Source organism: Lygodium microphyllum, chromosome 12 (assembly GCF_053477565.2).
Source record: "Lygodium microphyllum isolate KBCC chromosome 12, Lygodium_microphyllum_v1.1.10, whole genome shotgun sequence".
NCBI lineage: Eukaryota > Viridiplantae > Streptophyta > Polypodiopsida > Schizaeales > Lygodiaceae > Lygodium > Lygodium microphyllum.
Genome location: NC_141146.1, coordinates 154,091,674 through 154,113,242, shown reverse-complemented (window position 1 = coordinate 154,113,242; position 21,569 = coordinate 154,091,674). Strand labels below are relative to the sequence as shown.

At 41.9% G+C, this 21,569-nt stretch overlaps 1 protein-coding gene across 4 annotated transcripts in view; it reads left to right on the top strand.

Moving 5' to 3' along the window:
- LOC148028467 (uncharacterized) overlaps positions 1-19,679 on the top strand; it is a 164,277-nt gene extending 144,598 nt beyond the window's left edge. For all 4 annotated transcript variants that reach the window (XM_087690279.1, XM_087690280.1, XM_087690282.1 and 1 more), the window contains exons 13-15: positions 16,673-16,769; positions 18,885-18,966; positions 19,145-19,679. In XM_087690279.1, coding sequence (XP_087546405.1) covers positions 16,673-16,769; positions 18,885-18,966; positions 19,145-19,256 — 291 coding nt within the window. In that variant the 3' untranslated portion in view covers positions 19,257-19,679. The remainder of the gene's footprint in view (positions 1-16,672; positions 16,770-18,884; positions 18,967-19,144) is intronic.
- The last annotated feature ends 1,890 nt before the right edge of the window (positions 19,680-21,569 follow it).

Sequence of the window (21,569 nt, the reverse complement as noted above, 5' to 3'; positions counted from 1 at the left end):
AGTGAGATGCATAGGGTGTAAGTGGAAAGGCCATCCCCGGACGTATTACACACACGGGAGCTTCGAAAAAAGCATCCATAGAGGCTTAATTGGATCCCTTGAAGGAGACGTGGGTGAAATACGAATACACAATATTATATGATGGATGGTCAGATATGCGCCCAAGAAATATTTATAATTTTTTGGTGTCCTCATGCAAAGGCACCATGTTCATTAAGGCCATCGATGCCTCTGCCTCAAGTCTTAGCATCATAGGAGCTTTCATTTGGAAGCACATTCTACAGGTCATCATGGATATAGGAGTCCAAAATATGGTGCAGGTGCTGACAAATAATGGAAGCAATTGTTTGTCTATGGGATATATGCTTGAGGAGGAGTTTCCTAGCATAGTATGGACTCTTATGTGCATCCCATTGCCTTGACTTGCTTATTGAAGATGTTGGACAAATATCTTGGGTAAATGACATTTTGAAGACGGCAACAAGCATGGTAAGATTTATGAAGAAGAGACCATCTGTCACAAGCTTCGAGCCAATAGTACACTTGAGCTATTGAAGTCCTTTGCCACTAGATTTTCTTATATGTTTATTGTATTGGAGAAGTTCATCCAAATTTGATAGGCATCATTGCATACCAAGGGCTCACATGGAGTGAGAGAGAGTCTCCAAAGGCTCTTGCTTTTAGGCACAATATTTTAAATGAGAGTTGGCAGGTTGAGGTAGAGGCATTGGTGAAAAGTATTACTCCTATTTACATTGTATTGCACATCTTTGATATAGAGGCAAGTACTTTGGGCCTTCTATATGAGTATATGGATAAAATTGGCGAGGCCTTGCTTCGCAATAACTTTTTGTCCCGAGACAAGTAAGTTATTATTTAACTTTTACATATGTAATTATTTAGTATTAACAACTCATTGATAATTGTTCTAACTTCTAATTTTCCAACTTATTTTATCTATGATCCGTCTCCCAATGGAATGATATGCCTTCCTTAGGAAGATGATAGGTGTAGGATGAGATGACATCTATTCCTCATTTTGTTGTACATCTATGTACACTTTGTACTTTGTCACTTTTTTCTCATTTTCACCACACTTAAGCACATTTGACTTTAAATCAGAGGTTGTTGGGGGTTAAAGGCTGCTTGTGCATCGCTGTCTACATTTACTTATATACTGTATCCACACACCTGTACAATGTAGGTGGCAAATGCCTATCACTATCACTTTATTCTTTATTCTTTTAGTGACAATAGAATAAGGGAAGGCAAGTCAAATATTGTGATTGTTAGAGTTTCCATACACCGGTCTCTCTCTCTTGCTTGAACCTTCATAGCTCTTTCTCCCTTCTTGCTTCCGCCCATACTTGTAGTTCCGCTCCACCTTTCACTTTTTACTTAGCATAAGACAAAAGCTACTATATTGGAGCACAACAAGACTATCACTAGCAGGCAAGATGGTAGTTGCAAATCAAGTTTTGTTAGCTACCATGTGATTTATAACTTTTTTCAGAGTCATAAAGGAGAGCATCACGGAGGTGGTACCCCTTGAATGGAGGAATGATACATTGATAGATTAGACGTGGATAGGGGTCTTCACTAGAGGAGAGATTATTCTTGCAATGGTAGCCACTAGTACAAAGAGTGTGTTTACTTTTTCAGCAGAGATGGATGGTGGACTTAGGGGAGAGGATCTGGATCAATTAGAGTTCATAGGATACTCTCGACAAAGGATTAGACTTGTGGCTCATTGTGATAGGACTTGGTACTTAGCAAACTTGTATGGAAGATGGATGGAGACATTTCGCATACACGGGGAAGCTGCTATAGAGGCTTCAGTGGGATCCTCGGGAGTGGGTATAGAGAGATCCATTTGTAGAGACACCTTAGGATGTCCCCTTATTTGACTATACCACTAGGTTGGGGAGGATAATAGAGATGAGGACTCCAGTGGTGGTAGTTGTAGTTGGGCACTGGACTATCAGGGGTATATCACAACCTTTCTTGGCAGACGTCTGAGGAGATTGGAGGACAACTTTAGACCAATAAAGATTTTACTCTTCTTTGGTTACTAACACACAGGAGTTTAGTAGTTGGCTATGGTAGAGACCCTATTCCTTGTGCTAGATTGGGGAGCATGAGGAGGCTCAAAGGCATTGCTTATAGGCAATCCCATAAGCAATGCCTCTGATCCTTAGGATATACCCTTCTTTGGCTATACCACTAGGTTTGAGAGGATAATAGATATGAGTAGGACTAGAGTGGTGGTAGCTGTAACTGAGCACTAGATTATCAGGGGTATATTACAACCTTTCCTAGTAGACTTTTGAGGAGATTGGAGGACAACTTTAGACCAAGAAAGATTTTACTCTTCTTTGGTTACTAGCACACAGGAGTTTAGTAATTGGTACATGGCTTGTCTATGGTAGAGACCCTGTTCCTTGCACTAGATGTGGGGAGCATAAGGAGGCTCAGAGGCATTGCGTATGGGATTGCCCACGGGCTTAGGAGGTGTAGAGGAGAGCCCTTAGGATGGTGTTTCATAACACTACAGACAAAGACTGTGCATACTCTTCATGGAAGATGGGAGAGAATATAGGTCAGCTCGACGACTATGAGAAAGAGGAGATGCTTTTCTCAGAATATGGGATTTTGGCACCTTTTTCCTTTTCTAGATCCATATGGTTTGGCATTGTAGACCTCTCGACTGGGTATTCACTAAAGCTTTGTAATAGACTTTCCCTCGTCATATAATTCTTGATATGGATGTCCCTTAAAAGCTGCTTTGTCCTTGACTTTTTTGCCTTGGGCCACTTTGTTTTGAGGTGTGTTCATAGGATTTTTACTTCTCTTTGAAAAAGAAAAAGAGCTACTTAGTTTGTAATGCATTTTGAGCTCAACACTCCCTCTCAAGCCCAAAATTAGGACAAAAAAGGGACTGTAAGAAAATCTCAAGCCAATTTTTATCCCAAGGCATCCTAACTCAAAGCAGTGATAGCATCGGACAAAGGGTGTATGTTGGCTACCCAATTGCCTACCAAGACTACAAAGGCGATAGTTATCTTACTAAGGAAGCCCAAGCAATCATTTGAGAGAGGCCAAGGCATTGGACAAAGGGTGCTTACTAGTTGTCCAATGGCCTTCTAGGACCTACAAAGGTCGGTGGAACCACATTGAACTTTTCTTTTTGTTTTTTTTTTGTGTTTTTGGTTGAAAATGATTTTGAAAAATGTTTTTGTGTTATCAAGTAGATGTGTCTTAGGGAAAGAATGAAAAGGAATGGTTAAAATCGTTCTACCACATTAAAAAATATACAAGCTATCCCAACCACCTGTGCGTGTCAGTGACAAAGGAAAATGATGAAGAAGTATGGAGATGTGGTAAGGTGGTAAAATAACCATTGGTAGAGACAACTCAAGATCCGCTTGTAGGTGCTCTGCACAATGAGATGCAAAGAGTAATTCTACATGATGAGAATGCACATATACAAAGGGTAGGTACAATACGGAAGGGAGACCAATGTCAAAGACAATTGCCGAAACATGTAGAATACCAAGAAAGGGTAGGAACCCCCTCTCAACCATGGAGTGTGAATGTTGAAGGAGGAAGAGGAATTTGATGTCGAACTTTGTGTGGTGTTGAGAACCTTGAAGAACGATGAGGATGAAGTATCCCAATTGGAGGAGTTGGGGAGAAGCTACCACTGTGATAGCATCAAGAGATGTTGCAAGATCCACCTGAAGAGGGGAAGCCTCCATGCTAGTAGAAGAGCAAGTCTCCAAGGAAGATGAAACCGCAAGGAATGGTAAACTTCCCATGTCTCCAGTCCAAGGACCGCTGCAAGCCTACATGTTAGTCCTAGACTAAAATACAAAATCTTGCAAAAGAGATTAGAATATGTAAAAATAGAAGCTTCATGGTGAGATGCTTCAAAGCAAAATAAAACATAAAATAGGGTTAAAATGAAGAAAAGGTATATGTAAATGGTGGAGTGTGAATAGTGTGGAAGATAAATGGAAAAAGTTGTAAAGCCAAAGTAGCCTATGGGTCCGACTCATTAGCCCAAGGAACTAAAATGCTAAGTAATGTGAAACTAGTCTAGTGTACCCTAAGGGGGATATCCTAAATGTGTGGCCACCATCAGGCATGGCCATCATCAAATCTTTCCCAATGAAACACATGTTGCAATGAGAAAATGGTTCTAGGTGGGGAAAGAGTCCTAGGTGGGGGTGTAGGAGGAGACCTTGGAATGGATGCATGAATTGCAAATGGAGTGATTTTAGTAGATTGGTCAACCAAACCTTTAGGAGTATTGTAAGGCAGGGCGGATGAGGTTATCCATGTGCCACGTGTCCAATGGTATGTGTGCTAGGAGGAGTAGATGGGCAGCAGAAGGAGGTTTAGCGCCACTCAACTATCCAAGGGGAGTGGAGGCAGTCATTGCCTACTGTGGTTTCTTAGCTAGAAGACCATGGGCCTTAGTACAACACTGCTTGTCTACATGGCCCAATCATTGCTAGTGTGTGCAAAACTTGTTCTTTTTAGGGAGCTATTGCCAAATGGGTTTGGTTTCTTTGGTATCTTTGGTTTTGTTTGAGGAAGGGGTGTCACCCTTCTTTTTGAGCGGCCTTCTCGACTTAAGAGTTCTTGCCACCTCTGATGTTTCCCTTTCTAGAAGTGGAAACTAAAGTTTCCTTTGGATAGGAAAATGGGGCCTTCTTGTGGACTTGGTTATGTAGCCTCGTGTAATGCAAGAATTGGCATTCGAACCCATGGAAGGTTGGCAATGGGGGCAATGAAATGATGTATTGCAGAAAGTGGAAGTATTTAGAAGGTAGCTTGTTTAAGAAAAACGAAACTTGATTGTCATCTGACTTTGGGGAGTTAGTAGTGGCGAACTTGGCAAGTAATCCCCTATATTTCAGCCAACGTGACTTTTAGATTATCCCCTTCCTTAATAGAAAGCTTTGCAGCATAGAATCGAGATTAATGTGTCGGTTTCGATCTCTTGCTACATAGTGATCAAGGAGATGACTCCAATGATTGGATGCTAGGGGATAGTGTTGTAATTGGGAATGAAACTGAGGAAATAACCCTTGTAGTAACTTGACATTTGTTGTAGCATTGGGAGCTCTCAATTGACGAATGTGGTCAGGGTGGGCCAGTCCAGGGTTCAACATAGGCCTCAAATTAACTACTAGGTTCCGAAGACCTTGAGATTCAAGCACTTGTTGCATTAACTTTTGTTGGACCAAGTGGTAAAATTTGACCCATTAAAATGAGTCTTATCCATAAAGCCATTCTTTGCCGTAGCAACAAGAGTGGTAGTGCTGAATGGGGAATAGGATGGGTAGGGTGGGGGATTGAGCACACTTGGGAATTAACCTTACAATGTCCACAGTCCACTATGCATGCAAGATGTGTATATTTTGGATCCAAAAGTGCGTATGGGCTAATTGGGCATGGACATGGTAGCCGTAAGTGTAGCCTAAGGAGGAGGGACAGGGTCACGGTAGGTAGAGGTTTGGAAATCTTAGTGTGGGAATGACCCATGGAGTGAGTGACGATGCTCTATAGGTAGAGGATGAAAATCCTTGTGTTTGAGAGTCTAATACGTGGGATGGTGAGTGTAGAGTGGCATTCAACTGTGGATAGCTAACATGCAATGTAGAAAAAAAAAGGTACCAGGAATAGAAACAAATATCCAAATCCTAGTGTGTTGGATGCAGATTGGAGTGCAATCCTAAGTTATTAAAAGTAGAAGAAAGAAAATCTATGCTTTAACCAAAAGATGGGAGGGTTTTGAGAATAGTTGCAACCAACTTCATACTCAAATGAAACAGATGTACTTGTGGAAGTACACTTGCTTTGAGAGTATCCTTAATTAACTTTTAAATACACAAACCTGTCATGATCTAGATTTTGCATACCAAAAGGAAAAACATGGGAGGGTTTTGATTCATATGACTCAAAAGTGGTGTATGAACCTGACATCGAGCATGGCGGGCGATGAAGAAGATGGATCGCTAATTGTCCCAAATGTAGTATGTTCTCCCTGATTGGAGAGGTGGCCAATCTCACCAATCGATCCTGATGTATTAAGAGCAAGGTTTTCAAGAGTTGTAGAGCAGTAGTTGTGTACCTTATACACAAATATCCTTGGAAATCCTCATCTATCATGAAACATGTATCTGGCCAAGAAGAAGGTGAGGTGACATCTTCCTCATCAATTCCATAATGTCTCCTCAAGGCCTCTAGTTATGAAGAAGCTTTGATAAGACATGGTAGGATCTTGAGACGGAGTCTAAGACATTGTGAATTGGTTATGTGTTGTTCGTGTATCTCACACCAAACGAGGCCTCCACGATAACTGCAGGATACATTTTACAAGAGCACAAGGTTTGATATCATGTGGAGATATACTAGGGTTTATAGTAGAAAACAGTGCATGTATGGCCATGATTGAAACATAGAATTCAAATTCGAGAGTTGCCTCCATTAGCATTGAGATACTCAAACCTATCATGGTCTAGATCCTATATACCAAAAGGAAAAAGAGGGGAGGGTTTTGATTCATATGACTCAAAAGTGGTGTACGAACTTGACATGGGGAGAGGTGGCCAACCTCACCAACCAATCTAGATGTAGTAAGAGCAAGGTTTTCAGGAGTTGTAGAGCACTAGTTATGTACCTTATACACAAGTATTCTTGGAACTCCTCTATTATGAAACGTGTATCTAGCCAAGAAGAAGAAGGTGAAGTGTTGTCTTGTTGATTCCATAATGCCTCCTCAGGGCCTCCAGTGATGGAGAAGCTTGATAAGACATCGTAGGATCCTGAGATGGAGGAGTTTGTGAATTGGTTACGTGCCATTTGTGTATCTCGCATAAAACCAAGCCTCCACAAACAGTAGGAACTTTTTACAAGAGCACCAACTTTGATACCATGTGGAGATATGCTAGGGTTTGCAAAAGAAAACATTGCATGTATGGCTAGAATTGAAACACAAAGAATTCAAACACGAACACAAATTCAAAAATACAAAGCGCAAATCACAAAACGCAAAGACAAATACAAATAGAGAAGAAAGATAACTTTGAAGTGACGGAATGAATGCTATAAGTGAAGGAAAGAATGTACAAGCTGCTCAAGGGGAGAGCTTTCCACCAACTAGTGGATCTCGTGGGAGCGGGATGGGAGTTTAGTCAGAGTGTGATGTCCACTGGAGATGGATTCTGAGTGCTGTAACCACTAGTCAGCGTTGAGATGGAAGGGTAGCAAGCTACAAAACCAAATCATAGCAGTCTTTGGGGTTGGAACTTGGTAAACACAGCAATGTGACCGCCTTCAGATGATGGTAGCTGATCACTGGAGGCCGTAGGAAGCTGGGCTATAGCAGAGGAAGGTTAAGATGATGCTGCCTGGGCTTGCACTGCAGTAAATGCAAGTTGCTGCATGCATTGGACGTGGTTGGGATAGTAGGATGGCCTGCTCAAACTTTAAACAGAGCTGTCAAGAGGGCAGGAACTGGCCATCAGCAGTTAGAATCAGTAGGCACCAGCAATGGACAGGGCACCAAGGGCTGTTGATGATGTGACAGCAGTTGTGATGCACTAAACAGCTATTGAAGGGAGAGTTGATGGTTGAAAGTGGAAAGACAAGGGATATGGCTGAATGGTGGGGAGCCTATCTATCTATAGATGAGTGGATCCTCCCAAATTAGGGTTTGGCTTATGGGACATAGAAACTCTCTAGGAACGTGTTTCTTTTTTAATGAAAGTTTCGGTAATTACATGATTTGGGATTGTTTAAAAGAGCTAATAAGTTTATAATGCATTTTTAGCTCACACAGTTCACCTCCATTAAGAGACAATGGCTGTTTGCCACTACCTTAAGCCTTACAATCTGCTCCATTGACAGGCAATGGCTGTTTGCCACTACCTTTAGCTCCACATACCATTGCATTGAGAAACAAGAGGCTGTTGTCTGGTACTTGTGGGTCAAAACAAGCTACTCATTTCTACTCCCACTTGACTCCAATAAGGACATTAAGGAGATCATTTGTGGCAAAGGGAGTGAGCTCGGAGTGGAAGCACGCGAGCAAAAGCAAGAGCTATGGTGGAAGGAGCAAGAGCAAGAGAGAGAGAGAAACAAGATGTGGAAAGTCACAATGTGTCACCGATCTTACCTTTATTCAAATATCAGTGAAAGAATAAAGAATGAAGTGATAATGATGTGCGCTCGCTACCTAAAGTGTACAGGTGTGTGGATACTGTCAATGTAATAATACATGGGCGGCTAGGCACATGCGCTTTATCCCCAACAACCTCTCACTTAAAGGTGAATGTGTCCCTAGTGAGGAGAGAACAAGAAAAAAGTAACAAAGTACAAATGTACACAAGTATAATAGGATGAGGAAATATGTCATCTCATCCAACGCCCATCAACTTCCTAAGGAAGGCAAAATGCTCCTCAATGTGTTTTGTCTTCACATGGAAGACCGAATTCTTGGCAAACTAGATAGCACTCATAGAATCCGAATGCAATGTAGGAACCACATTAGTAATACCAAGGTCTCTACCACCAAACGGTCTAACTAGAGAGCCTTCTTGCAAGCCTTAGTGGTTGCAGGATACTCGGCCTTGGTAGTAGAGAGGGTCATGCATTTCTATACCCAAGACATCCAAGAAACAACACGTCTAGCAAAGGTAAAGACCTAGCTAGAGGTGGACTTCCTATTGTTTGCATGTCGTGCACAATCAAACTCAGTATACCCCACGACTCTTGTATCTTGGCCACCATAACATATGCATATAGCTGTTGTGGCCTTCAAGTATCTCATGATACCCTTGATGGCATCCTGATGCTATCTACTAGGTACAACCATATAACGTGCCATAACTCGCACTATAAATGTTATGGCAGGATGAGTGGCTATCATGGCAACATCAAACTATCCATGACAGATGCATAAGGGATCTTAGTTATCTTGGTCTTCTGCTCAACAGACTGCAAACAATCGGCTTGATTAATCTTCACATGAGAAGGTAGAGGACAACCAATAGGCTTACCATCCTACATATAAAAATCCCATGAGTGACTATCATCTTTGTGCATGGCGTCATTATAAGAGAGAGGCTGATCTGCATTTGTTACCATGACATAATCCATGGAGGGCGTAAAGCGCTCAAGCTGATGTCTAGCTCTAGTAGGGGGTCTCAAAGCAGGCGGATCCTACATAATAGGTGGGTCCTGGGCCAGTAGAGCATCAACTGTTGCAGGCTGTCTAGCCGGTTGTATGGGAGCAGGATGCTCCTCCTGACAAATCGCCTCGGGTATTTCAACCACCTACTCAGACTGCTTATGCATCTTTTCTCCATGGAAAACGACATCATAGCTGTGAATAACCTTGCAAGCCTATGGATCCATAGACAATAGCCCATCTCACTTGTATCCCCATAACCAAGAAAGATGCATTTCACGGACTTAGGAGGTAGCTTATTGCGCTTGTCCTTGGAAGCATAGCAAAATGCTTCACAACCAAAGACGTGCAAATAAGCATATGCTGGAGGTTTTCCAATCCATACCTCCTCTGCAACCTGACAATCAATAGCAGTGCATGAGAACTTGTTAATCAAGTGTATGGTAGTAGTAACTGCCTCAGCCCAAAAGTGTTGGGGTAAGCCTGCTTGGATAAGCATGTTGCAGACTCTCTCTTGAATCGTCCTGTTCATGTGTTTGGCAATACCATTTTGTGGAGGGGTGTAGGGGGCAGTCAACTGACGCTCAATATCCCGCTCATCACAAAACTACTCAAAAGCTTTTGAGACATACTCATCCCCATTATCTCACCTTAGGCATTTCAGCCTATACCCAGATTGGTTCTCAATAAGAGCAAGCCAACACTGAAAGGTAGACAAGACATCCGATTTCTGCTTAATAGGGAAATCCTAGACCTTATGTGAGTAATTATCAATAAATGTGACAAAGTACTTTGTACCACCTAGCAAGTGATAGGGCATGGAATCACATACATCCGAATGAACAAGAGCCAAAGGCTTACCCATGCGCTTCATGCCAAACTTCTTATGCATACTACATGTCTGCTTGCCATTTAAACAATGATCACAAGACTCAAAATACTTATAGTCTAGGAGTGGAAGATATTGTAAATTGGTAAGCATTTTCATTCCTTTCAAAGATATGTGCCCAAGGCAATGATGCCAAAGAGATATAGATGGAAATGCAACCACAGCTAAAACATGGTCAACTGATTCAGATACAAGTAAAGGATAAAGGGTACTAGACTTAGCACCACGTGCAATAACAGGATTTCCACGGGAAATCTTCTATGAGGAATCACCAAAAGAGACAACATAACCTATATCATCCAAGGTGCCAGTAGAGATAAGGCTCTTTGTGAGAGTTGATACATGACGTACATCATGAAGAGTGAATATATTGCTTGAACCAAAATGCCGTTGGACATCACCAATATCAACTATTTCTAATGTCAATGTCATTACCAAACGGACAGAACCAGTCATACCTATGATAGGAGTAAAACCACTCTCTATGAGGGGTCACATGAAAGGAAGCCCTTGAATCTATCAACCAAAAGTGAGTATATCCTGACAAAGCATTAGTCAATTGTGAAGTACCCAAAGAAAAAGTTGCTAAGATAAGATCATTAGATATATCAGGCTATACTACATTAATCTCTTGAATCTTGACATTGGACTTGCTAGGCACAATGTTGCGATCATCATTCTTGTCCTGTACTTTACCCTTTTCCTTTTCCTTTTCCTTGTCTTATCTTCGCGCATTTTATGGCACTGTGGCTGAATATAACCTGGTTTCCCACAATAATGACAAGTAAGACTAGACTTATGGCCATAGGACTTATTGCAAGACTGTCCACGTGCTCTAGATTGAGACCTGTTAGAGTCTCTAGCACGGCCATTTCCCTCTTGCTGGGTTCTCACAGTCAATGCATGTGGCATATGGGAAGCATCCATATTCTTTCTATTCATCTCTTCTGTCAAGAGGGCACTCTCAACATCCTACAATTTCAGCCTATCCTTAGCACATAGAGGCATATGAAAAGCATCCCACGACTTAGGTAGGGTACTAAGCAGGAAAAAGGATGCAAAGTATCCTTGAACTAAATCTCCTGCAAAGCTAAATGGCTGATGATAGAGTGAAACTCATTCAAGTATGCAAACATAGAACTCGCTTTTTTCATGTGAAGGTTCATCAACTATTTCAACCAATATATTAGAGATGCAGGACTCCGCTTGTCATAAAGATTCTTAATCTATGTCTAAAGCTCATATGTGCTTTGATTTCCAATTATAACATTGTAGTGAACCTACTTAGAGAGTGATAAAATGATCGTGGACTTGCATAGCTCATCCAGTTTATCCCAATCCTCAGTTGCAATGTTTTCGGCTTTGGCACCCCCATTTTTGAGTGGTCTAACCCGCAATTTTTGCACTAAAACCTGCCATATCTAGGTCTTTCAATAGCTGTAATTCGTCCCATCAAGTTTCTCAATATTGAAGATAGCACTGTCACGAGAACCACTAGCCATAACGAGACCAAGCAAGTGAATAGAAGAGTAAAACGGGCTGCTGTAATATCTTGCAAATTAGCCCCAAAACCACTGCTGAATCAAGCCAGAAACCATACATGCAATAGGGATAGACATCATGCACAGGATAGGTCTCAAAGGTAAATGAAGAGAACTGCCAAATGTATAACCCACTGAGCAAAGCTCAATACATAACCCAAAAGCACATAAATACCACTAACAACACCCTGACGGACATAAGTACCAAGGCCAAGCCTAGAGATCAAATCAGCCCACGATAGTGTAATTGCATCCAATAAATATCAAGAGAGCATGTACATGTCACAATGAGTCCCACTGTCTCATTGTAATAAGCTTAAACTCAACTACATAAACCAAATGCTATGTAGTACATCCAAGTGTCAAAGTGGCTTAATACTTAAAGTTGAATAGCTTCCACTGAAGCAAAAGTTGAATGTCAAATGAGCAAGCAAAGCTCAGAACATCATGGTGATGACATCCAGACATCCAAGTCCATAGAGCGTACATCCGGAAGCATAAACCCAATATTTTCTTCAAATCTGTAACTGCATAAGCTAGTGAAGCAATCAAGGCTCGAACCACAGTCAAGATGAATATTGCCAAGCTCAAAATCGAAGCTTAAGAGCATCCCATAGCATATTGGACTGCATAGACCAATACTAAGCATCAATACATGTATATTATAAACCTGAATGACATTCAAGAGCAATAGGCATTTAGTGTTCCCTGAGAAAGGCTTGCTGTCCACTGTATTACAGCAGTGAAATCTCTCTTAAACTGAGCCAATGCAAGCTCAATCGAAGCCCAAAAGCTTTCCAAAACATGTGTCAGGCATCCCCAAGTGTCAAGCATCAATACCAAGCTCCGGAAGCATCAAATGACAAGAGGAATATGCTTTGCTCTGATAAATGACATTCAGCCTTGTTATTACAGCAATGAAATCTCTAAGAAAACTGAGCTAAATGTATGTTAAATCAGCCCAAAAGCATAACCATACCATAGGGCACCAAAGTAGCATCCTCAAAGCATCAAACATGCATTATGGAATTTACTATTTGCTGACCAAACCTGAATACTTTTGTTCTATGTGAAATAGAGAGCAGAAAACTGCAGAGAATAAACTCTGTGAGAGCCAGATTTGTAGATCTCATCGTACTCTTCGTTTCTAGCTATAGAACGCCTAAATCTGATACTGAATGCAAAAGTTATGGCCAAAATATGATAGTGCTATGAAGTTACCATAGTTGTCCATAACTTATATAGCATACTCTATATCCACTAATAAATGGATAAAATGGTTGCTCCTCAGCTCAACAAGGCTTAGCTAAGCCTTGGGAAGCTCCTCAACAAGCACGGAGGAAGTTGGAATAAGCCAGAAGAAGGAAAGGCTCAATGCATACCTCGAGAGAAATAAACAATGGCTGCTACAAAACCTTGAGTTAAAGCTTTGAATCTGGGCTAAAGCAAAGGATGAAGAAGCTCCTCGAATGGTTGGCTCTGATACTAGTTGAAGGGATTGAGCCTGAAGTGGAAGCACCGAGTGGAAGCAAGAGCTATGGTGGAAGGAGCAAGAGCAAGAGAGAGAGAGAGAGAGAGAGAGAGAGAGAGAGAGAGAGAGAGAGAGAGAGAGAGAAGATGTGGGAACTCCAACAATCACAATGTGTGACCGGCCTTCCCTTTATTCAAAAGTCAATGAAAGAATAAAGAATGAAGTGACAGTGATGGGTGCTTGCCACCAACAGTGTATAGGTGTGTGGGTATTGCCAGTGTAGTAATACATAGGCGGCTAGGCACATGCACCTTTACCCCCAACATATGGTACCCGTCCCTTCCATCTCTCTTCCACTTAGATTTAGGATGGCATCTCTAGAAGCCGTCAGTTCTCTGTTCCATTACAACCTCAGATATCTTCTTCGACACTCTTGGCAGTCATTTCTCCACGAGTTTCTAGATTCCCTATCTTCTTTCGAGTCGGCTGATTTCAATCCGACAACCGCCATCCATGATTTATTTGTGATATAAGAAGTTCAATCATAGATCCTAATACACACACACACACACACACACACACACACACACAGAGGACTCACCTTGGGTCTTTGGTGTGGACGGGTGGTGGCATTGCTTCCTTCCCCTTCTTCCTTTCCTTGGTGAGTTACTCTCCCTTGATGCTTGCTGCTTGTTGTCTCCTCTCTTTGCTTCAATACATGATCCCATGTACGTTGCCCCGACCTCATTAAGAGTGTTGGCAACGGTCCATGAGGTTCAACTTTTTGCCACTATCCAAAAACATCACTTGTATGATAAATTGCTTCTAGAAGAAGATCTACATGTGGCTAGCAAGCTAGGAGTAGGGAGCATGGTACTTAATGTTAGCGCATATGTCTTTTGCCTCACTCAAGTCCCTGCAATCCTAGATCTCTATGCTTCCCATCAGTACAACCTTGACTTCTTTAACTGATATAGAGGGGTCTTTAGAGGGGGATCTTCTTCATTGTTTCAAAGGGGGTCATGATCCATTGTGTGAACATTCACACTCCTTGGGGAAACCTTTTTGCATTCTTCATCTTCCCTTGGATGGGGTGGTGCTTGTTGAGCTGCCGTCTTCCCTAGTGATTACCCTGATCATCAACTCCCTTGCCACACAACTATCTTTAATTGGGAATTCTATTGTGTTTATATTTTCTGCACATTTAATAGCACTTAGCAGGCAGAGCATCTCTCCTTATAGGGCAGCTTTTTGTGCCTTAGAAGGGGTGTTGAGCAAACAAAGTCATGGCATGCATTAACTAGTAAAATGTGGTGCGTCAGTGCCTAATTTTGCTCTTCATTATCATCCCCAAAAAGACTTTATTTGTATTTATGGGTATTTTTGCATGGCAGGACAAATGCCCAAAAATCTTGTATATAAGGACATGTGAGCATCCATCCATCCCTCTGATTCCGTTATTCTTCCATACTGTTCATTCTAGCACCTCTTTCAGATCAGCTTAGTCACACTCCCTTTTCATCAGCAGGCAACCTGTTGCTCACTGCTACTACACAGCTGTGTTCTGTGCCTAAACAGGCCACCCAGCATTCATTCCCCCTGATGCCACTTCTGAAGTGCTGGCGACATCATTGCCATCCATCATTTGCATTTTGCTGTGAAGCCCCCTGTGCAACTGCTGGCATTCTCCATTACCTTCCAAACTGTGTTTCCTACCTAACCAGGGTGTGCATCAGTCATGATATCAGCTGCCTCTCATTGGAGTTCCCCATTATTAGCATCTCTTGTGTTTTTTTCTCCAACAGCAAGCACCTTCATTCAGCAATCATAGCCTGCTTATTGGAGTTTGTTATCATCAGAACTGTTCTTTCTAGAGTTGGCACCCATCAGCTGCAGCTGTCCCCCATCATTAGACTGCAGTTGTGTTCATCTGCAGTAGCACCCATCTTTGTCATTGACACACCTCTGCCCAAAGGACTACAGTCGTTTTCTCAAGGGAAGATCCCTTTACAGGTGGTCCTGTCTGGTCAGTCAGGAAAGTGCAGTCATCTCAGAGATTTGATTGGTGTCATCGACTGATCCAAGCTTACCTCAGTACCAGTCTATGAGGCATGGAACCTTGAGGCCCCCTTGTTTTATTATTTGAGTTTCTGAGTTCTCTCATTGTCCCTATGTTTGCCCCACACACTTTGTGCCTCTCTTGCATACACTACCGTTTCTCCATAGTTGATGTTAGATCCAACCGAATATGGCTATAGGTGACCGGATGATAAGTTGATGCCTCTAATTTCTAAGTAAAGCATATGGTTTTGGGTCTGTACACACAGCCGGCTCTAAGCTTACAATTACCAAAACCACATGTTCCTTTGTCACATTAATAATATTTGTTAGGATTTTGTGAGATTTGTGTGTTTTCTTAAAGATTGAAGACATTTGGAAAGATGTAGATTTGTTCCAAATTTGAGCTGCAGTATCTGAATTTCTGATGGAATCATTGTGGCATTTTCTTTTAATGTGGTGAAGAAGAGGGGTGTAGAACATGTTAAACATTGCTGATTGGGAATATTAGAAATGTTTCGAGTGTATGAGATGAAGAAATGAGATTTAGGTGGGAGAGTGCTTCGCGGTCCATGTTTTAGAGTTGTCTGTAGTTGGAGTCAAATGGTGTAATTTATTTACCTACTCCCTTTAAGCTTAAAATGTCTCGTGGGTTCTATTTGGGTTGATAGATAGCTGCACATGTAAGATTAGACTAAGTTTTACAACAGGGAATCAGAGATTGAAGTCCTTAAGATGCTGCAAATGTAATATGGGGAAATGAAAGTGTATGTTGGATGGCTTCAAAGGGAGATTCATGGTTGTTAGGTACAAAAAGTATGATACATTATAGTACAATTAAATACGGTACTAGATAGTCCCTTAAGATTTGTTAAGGCACGGCAGGATTAAAAATTACATTATTCTCTCATAAAAGCTACTTAAAACCTAAATTTTTTGACAGCAAAAGGTAAGAGATGAAGTTTGAATCTCAAACAAGAGAATCTTATTAGTATAAGAAGCATTTAACTCTTCCCAAAGTGCAGATCAGACTTAAGTTGGTACCTTATGGCACTCATATGTATGGTATAGTACGAACCCTTTTGTAGGTGGTACTAGTGCAACTATGGGGGGATTCAATGTAGAAAAGGCTATACGATAGGATGTGTCAGTGTGGGTGTATGATAATTCAAATGCATGATGCAAAGGCCAGTGATCCTAACACACAGTACTTTTTTCATCTCTATGTGCAAAAACAGTTGAAACTTGCAGAATCCTTCGACCTGGCCACGCTGTTGTTAGATCAAGTTAGGTTAATTCCATAGGCAACAGGACAATCATGCCTTTAAGACGTAGTATGCTGATTCATAATGTATATTCCTTTTCCCTTATAAGGTGCCCAGTCTCTTGATAAATTATATCTGATGGCTGGATGTTTCTGGCTACCATGCCAATGATGGAAAAACTGTGTCATGTATAAAAATTGATTGATATATGTTTAAGATGCCTACTATATATCAATTTGATTGCAGGGTACGACAGGCGGTGACCCTGAGCTTATTGATGATGCAGAGTTCTATCAAGAGCTGCTGCGTGAATTTCTGGAGTCATCAGATCCAGCATCTCTAGGTATGAGCAAACCAAACTTTTTCATGTTTTGTGACAATTGACATAAAGGTCTTGTGTGCCTTTTATTTAAAGCTTTGTATAAGAAAGTATGAAAACCGACACCTATACTGTTCAACACAGAACTATGTAAGTGTTGGTCCTAATCGACTAAGTTAACAAATTAAAAGGGATAATATAGGTGACAATGCAATCAATATATCTGTTTCAGTTTACTGGTATTAATGAAACATCTTATCCTGTCATTGGATTTAAAAGAATTATTCCTGAGTCTGGCTGTCCAAGTAGAATAATTCTTGGATGAATATTGCTTAGTTTGGTTATTACTAAAGGGGCTGAACACACAGCAGCAATTTGCACTTTGATGAATACAGACCAAACTTTTGATGACATCACATCAAGATATGGTTTGTGAGACTCCAATATATATCTACATGCCCATTTGACTTATAGTATAAGGGTGAGATTGATGATTGCACCAGGAAGAACATGTATCCCATGAGACATGAGACATGGATTTTGCTACAAGGGAGGCTGAGAGTGAAGAGGACTGTGTTATGAGATTGAATTTAGATATTACTTACATTGGGAATGGTTGGCGTATTGCTTGATGAGTTATAGAGATGCGGGGGATTGGGAAATAAAAGAAGTGGCTGCCAATGGGTTCGTGGCGTAGTGGTTTGAGTGTGGGTTGAGTTTGAGGGGGGTGTGAGTTCAAACCCTGCGCCCTGCATCCCCAAAGGCACAATATATATTCACTTCCAATAAAAGAAGTGGTTAATTATTATGCTCCTCCAACAAATGAATAAAGGTGCACATGGTAAACAGCATTGCTGGAGCTGAGGTTCATGGATAGCATTAGAGCTGGAGCACGTACAAAGCATCTCAAGGTTGTTTGGGGGTAAAGTGCAGCACTGGAGCTATCCTTCACAATACCTCGTGGCAGTCTAAAATGAAAGGCCTCCAAGTATTGCATGGGGCATCTTAGGCAGCTCCCCTCGTGCTGCATCTTGACTAGTCACCTATAGCCGGCCCTCCATAAGCAAGCAAGCATTAAAAAACAAGACCTACCAGCTGTCTCACAAGCGCATCCAGAAGGGGTGCCTGAAAGGCTTTGTGATGCTATATTTGGTCAAGTGCCTTCCAGGCCTCCAATCAAGCCTCAGAATATGTTCTGGGAGCCCTCAGAATGCAGAAGTTGACAGATGATTCTGAGATTGAGGATGCCAGCTCCAGCTACTTGGCTGGATCACAATAAAGCTCACCCTCCTACAATATCCACAGGTCCCACTCAGGTGGTTCCTGCCAGTTGATGTGGGTTTTTTTTTCCCCAGAGAAGTAAAAATTCTATTAACACCTCAGAACAAAGTGTCCCAAGGCAAAACACTGGACAAACCTGGCGACCTATGGTGAATGCCAAAAAGGCTGCCTCTGCTTCTCCTTGTCTGTGTTCAACCACCCATCCTTGTGCACAATGAAGAAAGTGTCTGGATGGAATTTGAAGCAGCACGTTCCACGAGAACCGTCCCTCCCAAAAGCCTCTTAGCTGATGGGTGTCCTACGAGGTGGTTCCTGCCACTTTGCTGTGTGTCAAATCCCCTGCTTAGAGAAAACACTGGACATGCTGAAAATGGCTAACACCATGTCTGCTAATCTTTTCTTACTGGCTTGAGGACAATTTGAACAGCTTCAAATCAGGTGGCATTTCATGCTGAAGGTGGGTTATCCTTTAGAGCATTAATTGGATACATAATTCATGCTTTTCCAAAGCTTGATTAGTAAGATGAATCCATTACAATATATCATGCCACTGTTGATAGGTTGTATGGTGATAGTCTCTTAGATTAACAGCTTCCGCTGACTGCAAAGAGAGAGTGATGCATGATCACAAAAATGTGGTATGCGTGCGGAGATATCCCATGTGGACAAGTGCAAATTAAAGCCCTGTTGCAATGATTCTTTTGCAGTTTTAAAATCCCTGTCTGTTGGCTGTGCATATTGTTTGATTACCCATGATACCCCGTTTTCTTTTTTAGTGAAAGGTAAGCATTCAAATGTCCACAATTTTGGTTGCATGCACTAAGATTCTTTTCTGTTCCATCTGAATACTTGTTCCAGGAGCTTTTCATTCATTGACAAAGCTGCAGAGCAAGAGAAGGAAGGTGGTAGATCGCCGAGCCTCCAAAGGCCGAAAAATAAGGTATTTGCTCATTGAAATTAGTGGTTTTGTGTCAATGACCCAACTGTAAATAAGCATGTGGCTGTGGTCACTATTTGACCAATTTGTGCTCATTTATTTATACAAAATGACCAATGGTTTCACAAAAACAGTGGAGGGAAATAATGCATCTCTTTTTGCTTCTGTTTTGTTTTTGCAGGTACAATGTGCATGAGAAAATTGTGAACTTCATGGCCCCTGTGCCCATGAACATGCCTCCAATGGCTGACAAACTCTTCTCAAATTTATTCGGGCAGGGTTCTAAAATGTGATCCACAGAGTCGGTGTCAGGAGTATTCCCATGCAATTGCTCCATTCCCTTGCAACATCCCCTCTACCTCCCTTATTGCAAGAGTGCCTCCTACTATGTGTTTTAAATCTGGGGAAATGAAAAACAGAGATCTAGCTCAAATAGTCAATCACGGGCATGCGTTAAAAGGAAGTTTCCAGTTCAATTCCTTTGTACCATGCACCGTATCTTACGCCTCCTTGAGGGTTCGTGCTGTTCATTAAGTTGCTCTCGAGCCCTAAAGCTATTGTGATGCTCTCTAACGAGGGCAAAAGAAGGGAAAATATAACTCGTGTACTGATGAAGAATGATGGTGGCTGTATTTTGGGATGCTTCTATGTTTTCTGGATGGGCTAAATGCTTCCAGCTAGCCGCAATTGGAAGAAAGAGACAGATATTCTATTGAGTTGGGAAGTCCCTTCAGCACCACATTCTCTCTTCATACTCAACATTTGATTACGAACGTTTGAAGCTCTTTTGTGTGTACAATCTTTACTATGTCATTTTGTATCACGCTGTAATTAAATGTCCCGTCTTTACAAGCAAAATTTAGTCACAAAGGTATTCTCAAGTCTCCACCTTTGGATCTCTTCACACTTTTCCTCAAAACCTTCTCACATCTCTTCTCGGACTTGGCTGTAGAGTATTGCAGGTCTTGGTCTTGGCTGTAGAGTATTGCACGTTGGTAGAGGACTTTGATCACCTTTTTGTTATCGTCCTTCTGGCTTTCTTCATGTATGGGGTGACAAGAGCGGGGATGCCACAGGTTCCTGTGGCAACAGATGTCAAGAAAGTGCTCCGAGTGCTGGAAATTGAAGCCAACAACTCCTTAATTAGCAAGTAGATCATTTTCATGGGGTAGTTTGAGCAGTGTCTCAGATGCCAAACTGTTGGACATTAGGCTGTGAGTGCACCCGCTTCAAGCGTATGCCCCCTTAACAAAAAGATTGAGCGCCAGAGAAAGCCTAACCCTAGTGTACGTCGTTGGATTCACACAAGACCAATGCCACCATAGTAGGGAGCAGATAGCTCCCCGGCAGCCCCTGCCGAGAAGGCACCTCCTGAGTGCTGAACTGATCCTTCCTGTAGACTACATACACAGGGGGTTTGTTTGAGCAGCAAGTATGGTGGTCATCCGTGACTAGGTGACAAAGTGATCGTCCTTTTGGCTAGGTGGTGCAGGGATGCAGTTATTTTCAGAGCAGTGGCCTATGTACATGGGAGACATTGATGGGAGATTGGGTTGGGTAAATAAGGGAGAGGCATGATTTCTAGGGTAGTGCATTTGAGGTCTAGAAGGTTTGGGAGGGATTCCTTTTTGCAGTGGGTGCTGAAGCTCAGATTTCGACAGCTGTGATAGATCACTAGACTTCTCCTAGCGTAAATAAGGCAGAGGCATGTATTTCTACGGTATTGCATTTGAGGCCTAGAAGGCTTGGGAGGGATTCCTTTTTGCAGTGGATGCTGAAGCTGCTCGGAGACTCAGATTTTGACAGCTGTGACAGATCACTAGACTTCTCCTAGGGATATAGGCGTGTCAGAGACATCCTTCTAGAGCAATTGGCAGTTGGCAAGGGCCATATTATCTGACCATGTCCCTCTCCTCTATCTTTTAATGTGTTGATCGCAACCCTCAAGCTGCATTCCTATCAGATCTGGATATGATCTATGAGTGCGAGGTGTGCAGACAAACACAACTTTGGGGTAGAGATTGGGCATAGAATGGAGGGATTGTGGAGGTGGCACAAATCCTAAGAGAGTCAAGCATGATCCATTAGGAAGAGCCTCTTAGTGTGATGCAATAGAGTTGGGATGAGTGAGCCTTGTGTTTAGACTTTGCCACCATTTAGAGGATGACTTACTTGAAGAGCACATCCTCCATATCTAGGAGTTGTGGGCATGAGTTGTTTAGAAAGCATGGATGACAAGACAATACTTTTTCAATACATCCAGTGTCTTGCATGTGGAAAGATGCCATTACATGTCGAGAGTTTTGCCAAGACCAAATCCGTAACTTGTGTTATCAATATCCTGAAGAGTTCATGGGATTAGCCACTCGTTATTACATGTAGCTTTTTTAGTATGAAATGGTTTCTAATGGTGTGCTCTATTATAGGGAGCATGTGTGGGTCTCTTCTTTGATGACAAAGGTGATGGGGCACTCGGTCCTTGCACCCTTCATTGAGGACTTATTTCAGCCCTTCTAGCCATAAGATGGGCAAAAGTGCTCAAGAGAGGATGGGCTCTTGAAGTCATTTTTCTTTAAGATCGAGGAGGCGGCGAACAATTCCCTATT